Source organism: Phoca vitulina, unplaced genomic scaffold (assembly GCF_004348235.1).
Source record: "Phoca vitulina isolate PV1807 unplaced genomic scaffold, GSC_HSeal_1.0 scaffold12, whole genome shotgun sequence".
In the NCBI taxonomy this organism is placed as follows: domain Eukaryota; kingdom Metazoa; phylum Chordata; class Mammalia; order Carnivora; family Phocidae; genus Phoca; species Phoca vitulina.
In genome coordinates, this window is record NW_022589715.1 from 10,274,067 (window position 1) to 10,293,456 (window position 19,390).

Below are 19,390 nucleotides of genomic sequence, written 5' to 3' on the forward strand. Positions count from 1 at the left end.
TCGGCTGCCTGGCGGAGCGCGGCGGCGGGCGGGCGGCCAGAGGCCGGCTCTGCGCTGCCCCCGGGGCTCTGAACGCGAGTCCTGGGCTTTGTCTCCCGCGCTTCCTTGGTGCTGACGGTCCGGGGGCTCCGGGTCGGCGAAGGACGCGGGCGGGACGCCGCGGGGCCCGGGCCGGGACGCGACGATCGGAAGGGAAGGGGCGGACGTGAGTTTCGGCCTGATTGCCTTCACAGGGGAGGGTCAGTGGGGTGAAGGAGCCGCGCGCCCCGGTGTCGCCTAGCGTGTGGAGTTACTTGGGGACTTTGCAGGGGGCGCCCGGGGACGGCTTTGGGGAGACCCCCCATTTGGAGGTGTGCACCTCACAGTGTGGGTGCATTCCGAAGTTCTGTCGGGTTCGGTGCGGCGCGCTGCCCCCTGCGGGAGGAGGGGCGCGCGGGCTGGGAGCGGGAGGGACCGCGGGCGGGGAGCGCCCGAGCCCGGCCGAGCCGCGCTCCGAGTTACAAACTCTATTGTGACGCACTTACTACGACTGACGGCCCTTGCCAAACCTTCCCCAGACTTGCTGCCCTCAGCACTTTCGGCAGAACAATGGGGCCGGAGTGGGGAACGCGGCCAGCCGCCTGCAATCGCTGCATCTGCGCCCGCTCCTGTGCTCCAGCGCAGTATCTGATCCCGGGAAATCAGAGCCCGCTGGGAGTTTCCGACTTCTTCAAGTCGGCTCTGAGCAAAGAGCACATGGTTAACACAAGATGCTTCTCCTAAAAACTTTCTGTGTGTGTGTGTGTGTGTTACAGCACCGGTCTCACGTTGACGTTGTGATTGTGTTTTGTTTGGTTTCAGGAAGTTTAGTCCCTCCCCCCCTCCACGCAAAGATAGAGGTACCTTTGTTATTTGAGGTGTGTTTTTATTCTTATTCGAAAGATCGTCAGAGGAATATATGAACTAACGACTTAATGTTAAAGTATTTGGTGTTCTAAAAATCGTGAAGAAATCCGCGAAAGTTGGCTAAATTTAGTTATTTGTTGTAATTGTTATTTTGCTGAAGATAATCTTAGTTTTTATTTTACTTGCAGAAAAAAAGACCAAATGGCAAAGCAACCTTCAGATGTAAGTTCTGAGTGTGACAGAGAAGGTGGACAATTGCAGCCTGCTGAGAGGCCTCCTCAGCTCAGGCCTGGGGCCCCTACCTCTCTACAGACAGAGCAGCAAGGTAATCCTGAAGGCGAAGGGGACCGCTGCCCCCAAGGCAGCCCTCAGGGCCCGCTGGCCCCACCAGCCAGCCCCGGCCCTTTTGCTACCAGATCCCCGCTTTTCATCTTTGTGAGAAGATCCTCCCTGCTGTCTCGATCCTCCAGTGGGTATTTCTCTTTTGACACAGACAGGAGCCCGGCACCCATGAGTTGTGACAAATCAACACAAACCCCAAGTCCTCCTTGCCAGGCCTTCAACCATTACCTCAGTGCAATGGGTAAGCAATGCCTGGGTAAGAGGTAGTTAATGTGTGGTTGTTTGCATATCTGCTTAAAGGCTGTGTGTAGCATTTAAACTAAACTCCCTTTTAGAATCCTTTTACTGATGTAGTCCATATTTTCATGGGAATGGAGGATGTGTCAAGTAAGACATCAAACCAACAGTATTTTTTTTTTTTTTACATTACCAAGTTTAGTGGCAGCAATACAATGTACATAGTATAGGCCTGTTGAGCAGTGAAGCTGTAATCCTTGCTGCCTGCCTTCATTAAAGTGTGTGTGTTGTTCTAACCACTGAGACTTACTTATCAACAATACTGTGCTTGAAGGGGACTCAGTCAAATACAGCAAATAGCTTAAAAACATAACCAGATGTATGAAGAAAGATGAGACAAGTTAATTGTTTTCAAAAATGATATTTTTAGGAAGTGATCTGATTCATCAAGGCAGTACCAATAGAGAACCAGAAAAATGGGTTGTTTTCTACTCAGATTCCTCTTTGGGCTGATTTTTTGTTTGCTCAGAGGTTTTGGATATGGTACTAGTAAGATTAGATTGTGGGTATCTATTTCAGGGATTAAAGCCCGTTTTAGGGTCTGAACCAGGAAAATCTGGCAGGACAGTGTGGGAGCTGACCTGGTGGGGACTGTGGCAGATTAGGGAGCATTTGCACTTTCTGCATTAGGACTGCGCCCCCATCTGTGGCTGTGTGGTCTCAGAGTGGTAGGTTTTCCTATGGTACAGTGCAAGATAACCCAAGAGTGCAGATTTTGGTGCCAAAGATCCCGGCATCAAAGATGTTTTGACACTGACAATTAACTTAGAACTTTGAAAGTACTGTGCAAGCCATATAAAAACATCTGCTTGCTAGGTTTGACCCTTGAGCCCCCAGCATGTGACTTTGAGCATGTTCAGTTCTGGTGACCTTGGTAAGGGAATACATCTGTGTTGTTGTGTTGATTCAGATCACTCTTCCCCCCCAATGGAAAATATCTTGGTCAGGATTCACCAGAATCTTACCATTTGGACAGATAAGCCCTTCCTTCTTGCATTAATGAGATATAAATAAGTTGGCAGCATTATTCCTTAAGGATCCAGTGTAGATTCCCTTACAGTGTAGATCACACTTTTGCCAAAGGCTGACTAAAACGGAGTCCTCAGACTAGACACTTACTTGACTGTTGGAACACAATGACAAATCTTGTATTTGCAGGTACTGTGGGGCTCTGTCTCAACCTTCGAAGAGGTGTGGGTCTGTCCCCATGTTACAGAGTGAGAACCTCAGAGGATTGGTCACTTGTCAGGTTGGGCAAACCTGGGAAATAACAAGCGGGGATGGCAGAAACACCAGTAGCTATGCATGTTGGCGAGGTGTCTTCTGCTAAAAACTGAGATAGACTTTATTGGGATCCCTCCTTAGGGAAAGGAACTCGAAGTTTTATTGCTACTATTACTTTAGCTATTACTACCCTCCTGAATTCATTTAAACCTTAGAAGTTGGTGCTTGCAAGTGTTTTTCTGCCCATTGTAAGTACTCTGAGTATATGAACCTATAGCATTCTTGCTTACTCAGTGAAGGAATAGGGCTTTATGGTGTTTATTTTTAAAAACCTATGTATTTTAAGGATCCTTGGGAAGCCTTATAGTTTTTCCCTGCAGACCTATGAATCTACTTCTACAGATGGTTGCTTAATGCACAGAAACAGTTTCTCTTTTCTTGTTACTCAGGAATAGTGGGTGACCTAGTTTGTGTGTGTGTGTGTGTGTGTGTGTGTGTGTGTGTGTGTGTGTTTTGGTATGTATGGTGACATACTGTTTAGTGAGCTTATTATAAGGTAAGCACCGTTACTCAAGATGACAGATGTAAAGCTTTAGAGATCACAATCTAAATTATTAAGCAAAGTTATGTTTATACCTGTGAAGTCAAGTCATGGATCCCGAGGTGTAACTTTATAGTAGATTGGCATGATAACTGAGACTTTAATGCACAGGATTAAATGATAAGGTGTAAGGAGTTTATCTGAAGTTAGTGCACCAAGGTAAGTTTTCAGTATTAAGTTCTGGGGGTATTTGTTTATTGGGGTGGGGGATGAATGGGGACTGGAGAAGACTTAGTCAGATATGAGTTTTATTAAACTGTAGAATAAAATTGACAGCCTTTGTAGTTTGTAACTTTTTTTCCTGGTTATTCTTCTAATAGTTCCATGCCTAAAGACCACTGAAATATGCTGAGTTGATAAATTTTGCTTCTCTTCTCTTTCTGGTCCTGTTTAATGTTCCTTACTCAACCATATCCATTAAGATCTTCAGTGAGACTTTTGATAATTTATTGCAAAATACATTTTTCACAAAGAAGTCTTTATGATTGGTTTTAGCCAGGGCAACACAAATGGGAGGTTATAAAGAGGTGCTCCTTCGCCTGGGGCTTCTGCTCCTTCACTCACCAAATAGTTTCTGCTCAGTGAGTTGGGATAGAAAGCAGTGGATCTTGCAGTTCTATTCTTGCATCTTTGTTCTAACGAGAAAGTAAATTCTTGTTTGGGGTGTACATTAAGTAGGTGTTTATACTACAAATGCCTTCATATTTTCTTCCATATTCCTTATTTTTCTGGATATGTTCAAACAATATTATATTTTTCCATGAGAAACAGCGGTTTTGTTTTTTGTTTTCTGTTGTTTTTTTTTTTTTTTTTTCACTTTTACGAACCAAATTTTAGTCTCCTTATACCCTGGGTGGATTAACTTGACCTTTGCTCTCTTAGTGAATAACCGATTATTTTAGTCAAAATCATTGACAGAGGTGTAGGTTTCTGAGTGCCTTTTCTGGTGAGTGTGCTTATGCCATATGTGTTTTTAATACAAATTGTACTGAATTCTGCACAAATTCATACTTTGAAGGTGTAGTTATTGCAATTGGAAATAAGAGTTGAGAAAGGTCAGAATGTGCTGGTGAATATTGTGAACAGGGTGAAAGCTAGTTAATTAACAACTTCCACGTGTCAAATGACTTAAACTTTATATTTGTTCCCTGGAACATAAGAGTTCATAGGTAGGAGTTGTGTTGTTCTTTGTATTCCTCCACATCTTGGCATACTCCTCTTGGAGCTGGTAATTGTCTGACCCACCTTTTAGATTGTGAGCCCTCTGAGGAGAGGCACGATGTCTTAGACCCTCCTAGTGAGGGTCTGACAAAGAGGAGACGCTCAGGAGATGTTCAGAATTTCGAGTCTTGCCCATCAGTCTTTCATAGAGCCAACCGAGGACAAATAAGATTTCAAAAAAAGTCTGGTAGCAAGAAAAAGACCCTGTGTGCTACCCCACCCCCCAAAATATTTTTAGTTATTTGGATCTAACTATAAGGTTTGTCATATGGGGGTGACAGGTGAGGTCTAGCTCAGCACGAGCCCAGTAGGGATGCCACAGGTAAGTGCTGAGCACTGAAGATGCAACTAGTCCAAATGGAGATGGGCTTGTTAGTGTCCGCTCACCCGGAAGTTTGAAGACTTAGTACATAAAAAAGAATGTAAAATCTCTGTCGTTTTCATATTAATGATATGTGGAGATATTTTGAATATATTGGGTTAAATAAAAAACATTTTTTTATTGCAGTAAAAAAAAATTCCTAAAATTTAACCATCTTAACCATTTTTAAGTGTACACTTCAGTAGTGTTAAGCATATTCACAGAGTTGTGCACCCCACTCCCAGAACTTTCCATCTTACAGAACTGAAACACTATACCCATTAAATGTCAGCTCCCCATTTCCCCTCCTCCCAGGTCCTGGCAACCTTCATTTTATCTGTGTCTATGATTTTGACAGTTTTAGATATCTCACGTAAGTGGAATTAGACAGTATTTATCTTTCCGTGACTGTTTTTTTCACTTAGCATAATGTCAAGGTTCATCCTTATCATTATTAGCCTTTCCTTCCTTTTTAGAGCTGAATAATATTCCACTGTATTTATGTAACACACTTTTTTAATTGATTCATCTGTCAGTGGACACTTGGGTTCTTCCATCTCTTGGCTACGAGTGTGCAAACATCTCATAGATTATACTTTCATTTCTTTCAGATATGTGCAAACATTTCCTCAAAATCACACTTTCATTATTTTTTCGTTTATTTCTTTTGAATATATATGTAGTCAGGGAATCACTAGATCATAGGGTAGTTCTATTTTTAATTTTCTGAGGAACCTCCATACTATTTTCCCTAGTGGTTGCACCAATTTATATTCCCACCAGCAGTGTACAAGGGTTCCATTTCTCCACATCCTCACCAACATTTTCTTCTCTTTTGGTAGTAACCATCGTGTGAACTGATCTCTCATTGTAGTTTTGATTTTTGTTTCCCTGATGATGAGTGACGTTGAGTATCTTTTTATATGCTTGTTGGCTATTAAATAAAACATTTTTTATATTCATTTTACCTATTTTTTTTCCTTTTTTATTTTTTTAAAGATTTTATTTATTTATTTGACAGAGAGAGAGATAGCGAGAGCAGGAACACAAGCAGGGGGAGTGGGAGAGCGAGAAGCAGGCTTCCTGCCAAGCAGGGAGCCCAGCGTGGGGCTCGATCCCAGGACCCCGGGATCATGACTTGAGCTGAAGGCAGACACTTAATGACTGAGCCACCCAGGCGCCCCTTTACTTTTTTTAAAGTGTTCCTTCTAGAAAAAGGTCAGATTAGATCTGTGGCTGACATTGTTTTTATATGGATGGGCTGCTTTGCAGATGGGGGAGCTAGAACGTACAGTGGCGTTTTAGTGAGCCAGACCTTATTCTTCCCACACAAAGCACACCATTTCCATGGAACTTCCTCTTTTGATTGCTTTTGTTGACTTTACAGCTAAGATAATTAACCTAATCTTGTAAGTATCTTAAATGAGCTTTGTTGATAGCTACGTTCTTTAGGCAAATATAAACATCAGTTTTGGTTTACTTTTTTAAAACTCCAGGGTACATGTGGGCTTTGAAAAAGTTGAAGGTGGGGTGGTTTGGTTCTTCAGGCATCTCAAGACTGCCTGGGAACCTGATGGTAGTCTTTACTAAGACCCAGTTCTGGCTTCTAGGCCCAGGCTCACTAGTTTGGACACCAAGAGAAGCCAATCCACTTTATAGGTCCTGAGTGGGGATAGAAAGTGAGAAAAGTGAAAGATTTTTTTTTTTTTTTACTGGTTCCAAACAAAATTTAGTAATTGATAGCTGTGTAGACCGTTTTAAATTTTATATGTTTTTATTTTGAGATAATTATAGATTCACATGTAGTTGAAAGAAATAATGCAGAGATCCTGGGGTGCCTGGCTGGCTCAGTTGGAAGAACTTACAGCTCTTGATCTTGGGGTTGTGAGTTCGAGCCCCACATTGGGTGTAGAGATTATTTAAGAATAAAATCTTAAAAAAAAAAAAAGAAAGAGATCCGATATGCCCTTTATATAGTTTCCCCCAGTGGCAGCATCTTGTGTAGTAGTACAATATCACAACCTAGAAGTGACATTGATAGAATCCAGCTACCTTAGTCACATTTCACCAGTCCCACATGTACTCCACTTTGTGTGTACATGAGTGTAATTTACTACTGTGCCGTTTATCACATGTGGAGATGTGTGTGATCACCATTACAGTCAAGATACCGAACAATTCCATCCCAGGGATCCCGCATGCTACCTTTTTGTAGCCACAGCTCCCTCCCTTCTGCTCCCACCCCCTGACAACCACTCATCTGTAGGCATATCTACACTTCTGTCATATGTGACCTTTAGAGGTTGGCTTTTTCGCCCAGCATAATTCCATGGAGATCCACCCATGGTGTTGTGTATGTCAGTAATTGCTTGGATTTTATTGCTGAGTAGACTTCCACGGTGTGATGTACCACAGTGGATTGACCCGTCGAAGGACATTCGGGTTGTTGGCAAGCTCTGGTGGGGGCGTGGCACCGCAGACACTTGGGGAGGGCTAGCCAGCCCACACGGCTTGTTATACGGCATCCCCTGGCACGTCTTCTGGCAGCTGCCAGTTGAAGAACGAGGGTACAGGCCTCCTGGTCAAGCCTCCTCACCCAGTGACAGGCCATGAGGCCACACCACGGCAACAAACTGCTGCCATGAACAGTCTCATGCAGGTTTTTGCGTGTATGTGAGATTTCATTCCCAGAAGTGCAGTTGTTGGATCATACGGTAGTTTAGTTTTTTCAAGTGCTGTTTGCAAGAATGGCTGTACCATTTTATGTTCCCATCTACAATGTATGAGGGGCCCGGTTTTTCTAAGTCTTAGCCAGCATTTGGTGTCATCACTGTTTGTTTTTAGTCATTCTGACACACGCCTCATTGTAGTTTTCATCTGCATTTCCCTCCTGGCTAATGGCGGTGAATATATTTTCATGTGTTCATTTGCATGTGTATACCCTTCTCCGTGAAGTGGTTGTTTTCTGTCTTTTGCTCATTTTCCAATTGATTGATTGGGTTTTTGACTCTTTCACTCTTTTTGAGAGCTTTCACACATTCTAGATTCAAGTCAGATAAGTGATTTGCAAATATTTTCTCCCACTCTGTAGCTTGTCTTTTCATCCTTTTCATAGAGCAAAAGTTTTAAATTTTAGTGAAGTCCAGTTAATGAGCTTTTCCTTTTATGGATCATGTTTTTGGTGTCATCTAAGAACTCTTTACCAAGCCTTAAGTCCCAAGATTTTTGCCTTTTTTTTTTTTTTTTTGCTAAAAGTTTTATAGTTTCACATTTTTTTATAAAAGTTTTATAGTTTCACATTTTACATTTGGATCTGTGATTCATGTTGAGTTAATTTGTGTGTAAGGTGTGAGGTATAGATCAAAGTCTATTCTTTTTGACTATAGGTACCCAATTGCTCCTGCACCATTTATGGAAATTGTTATCCTTTTCCACCTACTGTTAGCCCTTGAACAACATGAGGTGAGGGGCGCTGTGCGTGGAAAATCCATGCATAACTTTTGACTCCCCCAAAGCTTAACTACTGTGGCTACTGATGGCCTGCTGTTGACTAAAAGCCTTAACAAATAAACTGTTGATGAACGCATATTTTGTGTGTTATATGTATTGTATACTGGATTCTTATAATAAGCTGGAGGAAAGAAAAGGTTGTTGAGAAAATCTTAAGGCAGAGGAAATACATTTACAGCATTCTACTGTATTTATTGAAAAAAACCCACCTATAAGTGGACCTTGTTGTTCAGGGGTCAACTGTAATTGTTTTTGCACCTTTGTTAAAAATCAGCATGTTTTTGTGGATCTTTTTCTGCATTCTCGTTTGTGTTCTTTTGAACCATGTATCTGTTCCTCTGCCAAAACCACACTGCCTTCATTACTGTAGTTGCATACTGGGCCATAGAAATGGATACAGTGATTCCTCAGACTTTATTTCTTAATTTTTTTTTCCAAAATTATTTTAACTTGGGTCCCGTGCCTTTTCATCTATATTTTAGAATAAGCTTGTCTGTGCCTACAAAAACCTTGCTGGGGTTTCCATAGGAATTGTGTTAAACTTCTAGATCAATTTAGGGGAGAATTTGCACCTTTACTAAGTTGAGTCTTCCAGTCCATAAACAGATATGTCTCTTCAAGTATTTTTTTGTAATTTTCAGTGTACAGATCTTGTACATGTTTTGTTAGACTTAATTCACTTGGGAGCAATTATTAATGGTTTTATATTTTTAAATTTATTTTCCACACATTCATTTTTAGTATATAGAAATGCAGTTCATGTTTGTGTGTTCTTGTATCCTGGAGCCTTGCTGAACTCAGTAGTTAACGAAGTTTTTTGTAAATGTCTTGGGAGTTCTATGAAGACATGTTATCTGCATGTAGGAAGTTTTATTTCTTCCTTTCTGACCTCTGTGCATTTTCTTTTTCTTGCCCTGTTACGCTGGCTAGAATTTCTAGTGTTATGTTGAATGAGAGTGGTGAGAGCAGACATCCTTGCTGACAGTTCTTATTATGAATGGAATAGGTATTGGATTTTATAAAATGTTTATTCTGTGTTACTTTATATATGTAAATGTATGAATTTACTTAGTTTAATTTGTTGATATGGTGAGTTACATTGATTTTCAGTGTTAATCTATCTTGCATGCCTGGGATAAGTCCTACTTGGTCAGGGTGTAGTTCATTTCATACATTCCTGGATTGAATTTGCTAATATTTTATTGAGGGTATTTGTGCCTAAGTTCATGAGAGCTATTTATCTGTTTTCTTTTTAGACTGTTCTGGTTTTGATCAGGGCCTTAACAGGGAGTTGGGAGATGGTCTCTCCTCCTTCCTTTTCCAGAAGAGATTGTGTAAAATTGGTATTAATTCTTTAAATGCTTGGTAGAATTCTCTAATGAGACCATGTAGACCGATTTCTTTCTTTGGAGGGGGTGGGGGGAAGTTTAAATTACAAATTCAGTTTTTGTAGGACTATTCAGGTTGTCTCTTTCATCTTGGTTGAATTTTAGTAGTTTGTGATTTTCAACCACAAGCAATTGGTCCATTGCTTCTAAATCGTTGAATAATGAGTGTATAAAGTATTTATATTGTTTCCTTTTTGTCTTTTTAAGTGGGTGCAAGATCTGTTATGATAGCCCATTTCATTCTAGATATTGATGATTTATGTTTTCCTATATTTTTATCCTTATCAGTCTTTCTGGAGGTTTATCGGTTTCATTTTTTAAAATCAGCATTTTGTTTCGTTCATTTTTCTCTATTTTCCTGTTTTCAGTTTTATTGTTTATTATTTCTTTTCTTTAGTTTGCTTTATGTTTATTTTGTCTTTTCTAGTTTCTTGAGGTAGGAACTTGGAGTAATGTTTCGAGACCTTTCCTCTCCTACTGTAAGCATTTAGTGCCATAAATTTCCCTTCACTACTGCTTTAACTGCATCCCATATGTCTGGGTATATTATGTTTTCATTTTCATTGACTTTCATGTGTTTTTATTTCCTTTGAAATTTGTTGAGGTCTGTTTTGGTAAATGATCCACAAGTGTTGAAAAATATCTGTATTCCGCTGTTGTGTGGAGTGTTCATTATATATGTGTCGATTAGATCTTATTGGTTGATTGTGTTATCCAGTTCTCCTATATCCTTGCTGATTTTCTCTCTGGTAGTTCTGTCAATTGCTTAGACAAATGGTGTTGAAGTCCCCAACTATAATGATGGCTCTATTTCTCCTTTCAAATCTGTCAGATTTTACTTTATGTATTTTTGAGGCACAGTTGTTTGGTGTTTACACATTTTGAATTGTTAATGTCTTCCTGTTGGATGATCCTTTTATCATTGCTCTAGAGTCTACTTTATGTGATGTCAATATAGCCACTCCTGCTTTTTGTAAAAAATAATAATGATATGTCTTTACATGGTATATTTTTTTCCATTCATTTACTTCCAACCTAATAATGTTGTATTTGAGGTAAGTTTTGGTATACAGCATATCTTCAAATAATACTTTTTTATCCACTCCATCAAATCTGTCTTCTAAATGGTATATTTAGATCATTTACATTTAAGATAATTGTTACTGTGTTAAGGCTTAAGTCTGCTCTTATATTGTCTCTGTTTCCTCTGTTTCTGGGTTTCTTTGTTTAAACTTTACTGTGGGTTATTTGAACATTTTTTACCATCCTGATTTATTTGTAGCATATATATATTTTTTTTTTTTTTTAAGGAAACTCCACATGCATCTTGGGGCTCGAACTCACAACCCCAAAATCAAGAGTCCTATGCTCCACAGACAGCCAGGTGCCAGCCAGGTGCCCCTGTGGTGTTTTTAAATATACATTGTTTAGAACAATTTCCTTAGTGGTTGTCTAAGTATTACAATATATAGACATAACTTGTTATGATCTATTAGCATTGATGGTATCAAGATTTTTTTATTTCAGCTGCAGTGTAGACACCTTACATCCCTTTAGGTCCCTTTACCTGCCCCACTTGTCAAATATAATTGTCTTAAACATTTCCTCTATATACATTGAGCACCATATCTGATGGTGTCATATTTTTTGCTTCATCCATCAAATTTAAGAAGCTTATGAGAAATAAGTGAGTTTATTATATTTCCTCCTCTCTTTTCCCCATTTCAATATTCTTTCCTTTCTGTGGTTCTAAGCCTTCTGTTATTATTTCCTTTGTGTTCAGAGGACTTCCTTTAGTCATTTCTAAATGATAGGCCTGCTAGCAACAAGGCTTAGTTCCTGTGTTTGAGAATGTCTTTGTTTTCCCTTCATTCCAAAAGGATATTTTCAGTGGATATAGAATTCACAGTTGATAGTTGTTTGTTTGTTTTGTTTTTTTCCTGGACTCAAAAGACCTGTCACGTCCTTCTGGCCTTCATTACTCCAGATGAGAAGTCTGTCATCTTTCAAGTGTTGTTCCCCCATAAGTATTGTGTCATTTCTGCTTGGTGCCTTCCAAGGTTTTTTTTTCTTTGTTTTTTAGTTTCCAGAAGTTTAATTATGATGAGTCGTGGATTTCTTTGGGTTTCTCCTTTTTGAGGTTCACTCAGCTTCTTAAATCTGTGGTTTTATGTTTTGTGCCAGGTTTGGGAAGTTTACAGCCATTATGTCTTTGACTATTTTCTCAGTCCCTCCTCTCTTTTGGGACTGTGATGACAAGAATGTCTTTTTGTTGTGGTCTCACAGATCCCTGAGACTCTGTTCAGTTTTCATTCTATATTCTCTGTTTGGACCAAGTAAATTCTGTGGATCTAGCCGTATGTCCACGGATTCTGTCGTCTGTCATTCCCACTCTGATTATTGAGCCCAGCCAGCACGGTTTTCTTTTTCCCCCCCTTGTTAGGTGTAACTCACAACTTTTCAATTCTCAAATTTTTGCTTGCTTCTTCTCAGTGAGGCGGAAGTTCACATCCCTCCTTGGCCTTGCTGTTCCAGCAAAAATGAGGCACCAAATTGCATGGCTTCATTGAGTTCATTTGGGGGGTGCATGCTTGGTTCCCCCCAGCCCCTGCTGACACCTGGAAGGGGGAAGTGGTGGAAGGCTGACTCACAGCCTTGCTTCTGCAAGGTGGAGGCTAAAGCTCAGCTCCTCTTGGCTCCTTGCATTTACACCAGCGTGCGGGTGAGAGGTGGAATACCAGCCCTGCCTCCCACCACCCTGTTACCCTCATGATGCTGGGTGTGAGTTCCCAATCATTCTCCTTGATGCCAGGTGGGGGTAGAGGCTCAGTGACCCCCTGGGTCCTGCAAACACAGGAGGCTGGGGTGGGGAAAACCTACAGGCCACTAGCCCTGTCTCCTACCACCTCGCTCAGTCTTGTTGCTGCCAGGTGGGTGTGCAGGCTCAGCTCCCCACTGGGCCTTCCCCGAACCAGGGTGGGGGAAGTGGTGTGCTAACTGGCTTTGACTTGTTCTGTCTCACTGCTCATTGATGCTTGGGGCTGGGGGGGGGGGGGGGGCGGGGGGGGTGCTCAGCCTGTTGCCCGGCCTGCTGATAGAGGATGTGGGCACGTGTGTGTATGAAGTGGCAGCGAGCCCCGCTTTGTACCACCTTCTTGCTGCTGAGTGGGGTTGAAGGGTCAGCTTGCTGCTTGGGCCCCACTAAGGCTACCCTGGAAGGGAGAGGGGGATCAGCATCACCTGCTTCCACTGGGCAGGGGATGAGACATAGCTACCCACGTGATTCCTCCAGCACTGTTCTGGCGGGGCAGTGGGATTGGCTCTGCCTGCTTCTGCCAGGGACAGGCTGGCAGATGAGCTCCCCCTTAGCCTGCTGCCACAGCCCCGCAGTAGAACCCCAGCACCAGCACTGCCCACGGAGCTGGGGATGGGTGGAAAACCAACTTCTGGCCTGGCCACGCTGAAACTGCGGAGTGTGGTGTTCAGCTGGGTCAGGGCGGGTGCTGCCAGAAAGGGAATCTTGTGAGGCCGCCTTTCCCCCGTGCTTCCGCTGGGAGAACAGGCTTTCCTGGGAGTGCTTTCTCTCCACGGGTGTTGGAGACCCACACGGTTGGAGAACTCCGCAGGGCCCTGTCCAGGACGTATGCAAAGTAATGAGGAAGCAGGGCACCTCTCGGCCATGTCATTCCTCAAGTCCCGGGGTCCCCAGGCAGCGCACCTCTTCTTTCCCCTGTCAGCATTTTCTTGTTTGTTTGCTCTCTCTAGGGTTTGTAGTAGCACAGGGCTGGACCTGGGGGTGTTGGGGTTGACCTCACCTTGGTGGGATTAGAAGTCTGTGTCTTCTTTTAACTAAATATTTATGGTGGGTGTTGATTGGCTCTGACTACAAAGTACTGCTTGGAATTTTAGCCACCACCTCTTTCACCCGCTGTTTTTACTCTGTGGAATAATAGACTTTTAACACTGGGAAGAGATTTAGCAGTACTCCTAGCCACTGTTTTCAGATGATGACTGCAGTGTCTCTTGTCTAACTGCCTTGTGTGTGACCCTGGTGGTGAGCCCATGGGGTGTCCACCCTACTGCTCTCCCATGTCCTGCCTGAAAACCATAGGGGTGACTCCAGTCAGATCCCACCTGCCATAGGGGAACTTCTTATTAGAGAAAATAAGCCCCGTAGTCCTGCGTGATTGGACTGAGGCAGAAAAAGAGATTCATTGTGCATTGGTTTGTGTTGTTTTATATGTCAGGGTATTTGTGGTGTTAGATTTGAAGATGTGCATAGAACTGAATGGAAGGCAGTCTGATACCTTGCCTCCTGACCTTTTACACCAAGGAATTGGAGCACTTGCTCAGTGCCCAGATCTCCTCCTGCCCCTGGTCTGCAGTTGTCCCGCCTGTGTTGGGGGTGGGGGGACTCCCCATGGACCACCCCCTCTCCCTGCCCCAGCCGCCACCTCCCACACCAGAATTCACTGGTCTTCACTCCTCCTTTGTGGGGGCAGCCTCAGTCTCTCAGCATACTCCTCATGTGACAGAGCGTCTAGCTCCTTTCTCATCTGGTCAGTGTCCTCTGGTGGTTCTGCTTGGTCAGTGGCTGGGACCTGTGCTGGGGCATGTGACCCAACACTGCTTTCCTTCTCTGTGGGGGTCCTGTTGACATAAACCAAGTGCCTGTCCTATAAGACCTTGTGGACTCGGCCCATGCCATGTTCCAGGCTCTGAGCACCACGCCACCCACTCACCCTCAGACCCTGCTCTGAGGGCTCAGAGCAGACGGCCTGCCATTCCTTTCTTCTGCAGGGAGTGCTGGGAGAAACGTGTGGGAGGGGGGTCATCCTGGCACTATCCCAGCCAAAAAAAACTGTTGACTGTCCTAATGGTATGGGAAAAATCTCTTAAATTGTTACACGCCCTTTTGACAGACTATGGTGCTGTCTTCTTAATGACGTTAAGAAGAATAATGGCATGGAAAATGCTGCTGGCATAAAGTTATGTTAGAAAAGGTTACAAAATTGTTGATGACATCTTACTGTCTTAGTCTGTTTTTGCTGCTATAACAAAAATACCACAGACTGGGTGACTTAACCAAGAAACATTGATCTCATACTTCTGGAAGCTGGAAGTCTGAGATTAGGGTGCTGAGCATGTCCAGGTTCTGGGAAGGACCCTCTTCCTAAACTTACACACCACTGCCTTCTCACTGTGTCCTCACATGATGGAGAGAGACCTCTTAACAAAGGCATTGATCCCGTTCATGAAGGCTCCACACTCTAATCACCTCCTAAAGGCCCCATCTCCTAATACCATCACACTGGAGAGTAGGCTCAGCGTATATGAGTTTATGGAAGGCAAAAACATTGGTGTTGAAGAAGTTTACAAAAAGTTAAGTGTAACAGAAGGATTAGAAGGAATATATATCAAAACGTTAAAAGCATAATTTTGCATTCAAGTTTCAAGTAGTCTTATCTGTGTGCCTTTTTGTGTTTGCAAAATCATAACTAGCATTTGTAATAGAATAAATCTAATATATAGTACATATGTCAAATTTTCTTTTAATTTTAATCATTTTTGGCATGCCCAGCAGCTTGTCACTGTGACACGTACATCTTATTTATATGATTCAGTATTAAGTGTCATGCCCCTTATGAAGGGGCACCCGGGTGGCTCAGTCATTAAGCGTCTGCCTTTGGCTCAGGTCATGATCCCAGGGTCCTGGGATTGAGCCCCGTGTTGGGCTCCCCGCTCAGCAGGTAGTCTGCTTCTCTCTCTCCTTCTCCCCCTCCCCCCCTGCACTCGTACTCTCTCTTTCTCTCAAATAAATAAAAAAAAATCTTCAAAAAAAAAAAAAAAAGGATTTCATCCGGGAGATCAAGCTCACAACCCATCACCAGAAGTATTTCCAGGTAGACATTAGCCGCCTAATATATTCTTCTGGGGTCTGATTTTTATTTAGCGAAGTGAGTGTTTTATTGTGAAGCATCTCCATCCAGTGGGGTTACAGGTTGTTTGGCACGGGTGGACTGCTGCTGTGTTCCCTGCAGGGCTGTGCATAGGTCTGGGACAGGATCTAGGTGGAATCCTAGCTGTTCTGCACACCCACCAAGTGACCTCAGCAGACCTGCTAGTCTGTCTGAGTTTGTTTTCTCATCTGTCAAATGAAGACAGAAGTGCTCGCCTCTGGGTTGTGGGAGCTTCCACATAAGAAAGCAGCTGGTGAGGGGTGCCTGGGTGGCTCAGTTGGTTAAGCGTCTGCCTTCAGCTCAGGTCATGATGTCAGGGTCCTGGGATCGAGCCCCGCATCGGGCTCCCTGCTCAGCGGGGAGTCTGCTTCTCCCTCTCCCTCTGCCCCTCTCTCTCTGCTGATGCTCTCTCTTTCAAATAAATAAATAAAATTAAAAAAAAAAAAAAAAAAGAAAGAAAGCATCTGGTGGGAACCCAGTGGCTAGTCTCTCCTTGTTCCTCAACAACCTGTTAGAGCCATGACATGTCAGTAAGTATAAAGGAGCTGTTTCAGGAGTATAGGAAACTCACAGGGAAGTGAATTCATCTGGAAATGCTACTATAATTCTAACTCCCCCAGGGCCCAGAACAAACAAGCAAAAGAGATCTTTTCTAGAAACTGGCCTGGTGGGGGTGGGGAGGAGAGGTCTGAATCACCCCTCACCTGCCCGTGAACCTGCACATCACCCTAAAAAGAACCTTGGCTTCATTGGCAAGTCTGTAGACCATGGAGAGACATCTGGAAACCACACTGTGTCTGAGCTGGGCCTGTGTCGGGGACACCTGTGAGAGATGGCCCATTGCATTTGGCAGAAACTTGACTATAGTTCAGCGTGTGTATTTGGAGAAAGAATGGTCTTGAGACATAAGTCACGGGCTGAACTACTTTTTCCTGTGGTCAAATATTAAGCAGCCCTTTTTGAAATGAGGTATTTTGCTTTTTTGGTTTAACATTAGAAATATTCCTTGCCTCAATAGAATGAAGAATTTTAAAATGGCTTTTTTTTTTTCCTTTGAAGGAATTTATGCTCCTTTAGCCATCTGTTAAATTTGGGGTTTTATTTCTGAACGAGTGAATCATGAATGCTTGGGAACTTTTTCTTCACGTGCTATGAGGTCACCAATGCCAACGGAACAAACAGCATTTCCCTGGTGGACAAGTTTAAGCCCCATTTGTAAGAGCCCATGCCTTTGTGGTTTTCAGTATTTATTAGAATGAGTTGGTATCCCCAGTGTGCTCTGGGAAACCCAAATTCCCTTTGTATTTCCTCTGTTCTCTGCCCTGGAGCAGATCCCTGTGGTCTGTGAGTAGTTATGGCTCAGCCAGACAGTGATGGAGAGAAGCAGCCCCTGAAGGGCCTGCTGAGGGCCATTCTCGGCTCGGCTCCTGTCTGCCTGGGCTCTGTGTGCCCACGGGCATGCGTGAGGATGGGGGTCTGTGCTTGAGTTACAGCCTGAGCGTGTCTCCCCTTCTCCAGCATCTGCGCTCAAAGAGGACACAGGCCAGCTGACTGCATGGATTGTGCCGGCCCTGAGAGCTGGGATGTTATGTCCCCTTGAGAAGCAGAACTCCGGGATTTGGAAACGGGTTGAGGGCACATCTGGTGTTGGAAGTGGGAACTCAGGCCTTTGGCACTGATGCTTTAATTTGGGCTTTGCTGACCTTCTTTAGGAGTGAAGATGGTTTTAAAGCTAAAATTTTGTTTAAAAAAAATAGAATCGGGGCACCTGGGTGGCTCAGTTGGTTAAGTGTCTGCCTTCGGCTCAGGTCATGATCCCGGGGTCCTGGGATTGAGCCCTGCGTCGGGCTCCCTGCTCAGCGGGAAGCCTGCGTCTCTCCTTCTCCCACTCCCCCTGCTTGTGTTCCCTCTCTCACTCTGTCAAATAAATAAAATCCTTAAAAAAAAAAAAAAATAGAATCAATCATTTTATGACCTTCTTTAGGAGTGAAAATGGTTTTAAAGCTAAAATTTTGTAAAAAGAAAAAAAATCAGTCATTTCAGTCTAAGAAGGGTATGTGTTCAAATTCAAACAGGTTCAACATGATGATTCTTAACTATATGAGTTGCTCTGGTAACTCTCCTCCCCCTAAAATATGTCACATTCCTGAATCCTGAACCAGAGCGTTCTTCCTATTCCATTTACTGAAATGTTTTGATATAACCAGTTTATAGATTCAGTGAGTAATTTGAGACTTTGTAAAAGAAGATGGCTTAAGCAAAAAGGATCTACTTGTTTCTTACAAATGTGTATCTGTGAAGGTGTATGAGGTGAGTTGAGCTGCTCAACCTTAGTTTATTGCGAGAGTTACTTTTCTATGGAATAGTGTGTTGGAAGAAAGACTGATAGATTTCTTGTGGGTTTTTTTCCGTTTTTTCATCTCTTGAGAAGGTTTTTTTTTTTTAAGATTTTATTTGAGAGAGAGCGAGCAGGGAGAGTGGCAGGTGGGGAGGGAGAGAAACCATCTGAAGCTGACTCCCCACTGAGTGGGAGACCCAAGACTGTGACCTGAGTCAGACGCTCAACCGACTGAGTCACCAGGTGCCCCTCTTGAGAAATTTTTTAACACAAAGTAGTCTAGAAATGAATTCTGGATATATGCTATGTTAGTATATATTTACATTTAGACCCCAATATTACTAATACCTGAGCATAACTTCTACTAAACTGGTCAAAACAACTTACCAGTTTAAGAAAACAGTTTGGTGCATAATGGCAGGAGCCCAAATATTTGTAGATTTCATGAGAATTCAAGTAATATTTAATGCAACTTAGGAATACCCACAACTCCTTTTTTCACTTGAATTTTCCCACTGTGCTTATTTGAAGCTTAGAACTGTGTTTTCTGTGTAGTCCTTTTTACTGATAGTATGTCATGAAATATGGGCGTGAAAAGTTACAGAAAGTGACCCAGTCCAGTCTTGATTCCCCCACTGACCCATTACAGCCCCTGGGGCTTGTCCCTCAACCTGGTGAGGCACGAATGTCCTCTCCTGATAGAGAAGGGTGTTGTAGCCATCAGTAGTGGTCAGAGGACTGGAGGGGCCAGGGTGGGGTGGGGTGGGGTGGGGCTTGCGCCGAATCACAACAACCCCAGTTGAATCTGTATTGCACAGAGGGTTTCTGAGTACCGGGGTAGCCAAACCATTTTGCCCAGTTTATGAACCCATGAGGCATCAGAGCTGGGCCAGCAGTCTGTCGCGCCCTGTAGGGGTGATACGTACTGGTGGGGAGGAAGAAGCCCGTGTGAACCAGAACAGATAAATGACCTTAAAAACCACCAGACCTGATGGTCTTTAAGGGCAGAATTCCACACAACTTATGCTTGGACTTGTACCAGTGGTGACTCTAGCTTCCATGCTTTTTCCGTGTGGAAGAACGTGGCACAGTTACCTACCTCACATTTGTATGGGTAACGGGCAATGCCTGGGCCTTCTCCCCTGTAATTGCTGAGTCATGCAAAGGTTAGGTAGTGTCTTGAACAGGCTGGTCAGTGGATGAAGGAAATTGAGCCTCAACCCGTGTTTCTCATGGACCACGCTCCGTACTACTCCACTGGCT

The 19,390-nt window shown here is 43.2% G+C and overlaps 1 protein-coding gene across 6 annotated transcripts in view; it reads left to right on the forward strand.

The window, feature by feature from the left end:
* BCL2L11 (BCL2 like 11) overlaps positions 1 to 19,390 on the forward strand; it is a 52,109-nt gene that overhangs the window by 4,870 nt on the left and 27,849 nt on the right. For 4 of the 6 annotated variants that reach the window (XR_004300278.1, XR_004300279.1, XM_032410456.1 and 1 more), the window contains exon 2: positions 1,074 to 1,468. Coding sequence is in view for 4 of the 6 variants with exons in the window: in XM_032410456.1 (XP_032266347.1) it covers positions 1,087 to 1,468 (382 nt within the window). In the remaining 2 variants the exon portion in view is untranslated. Of the gene's footprint in view, positions 1 to 5; positions 206 to 1,073; positions 1,469 to 19,390 lie in introns of those variants that run through there. The other 2 variants (XM_032410459.1, XM_032410458.1) reach the window with 2 other exon arrangements.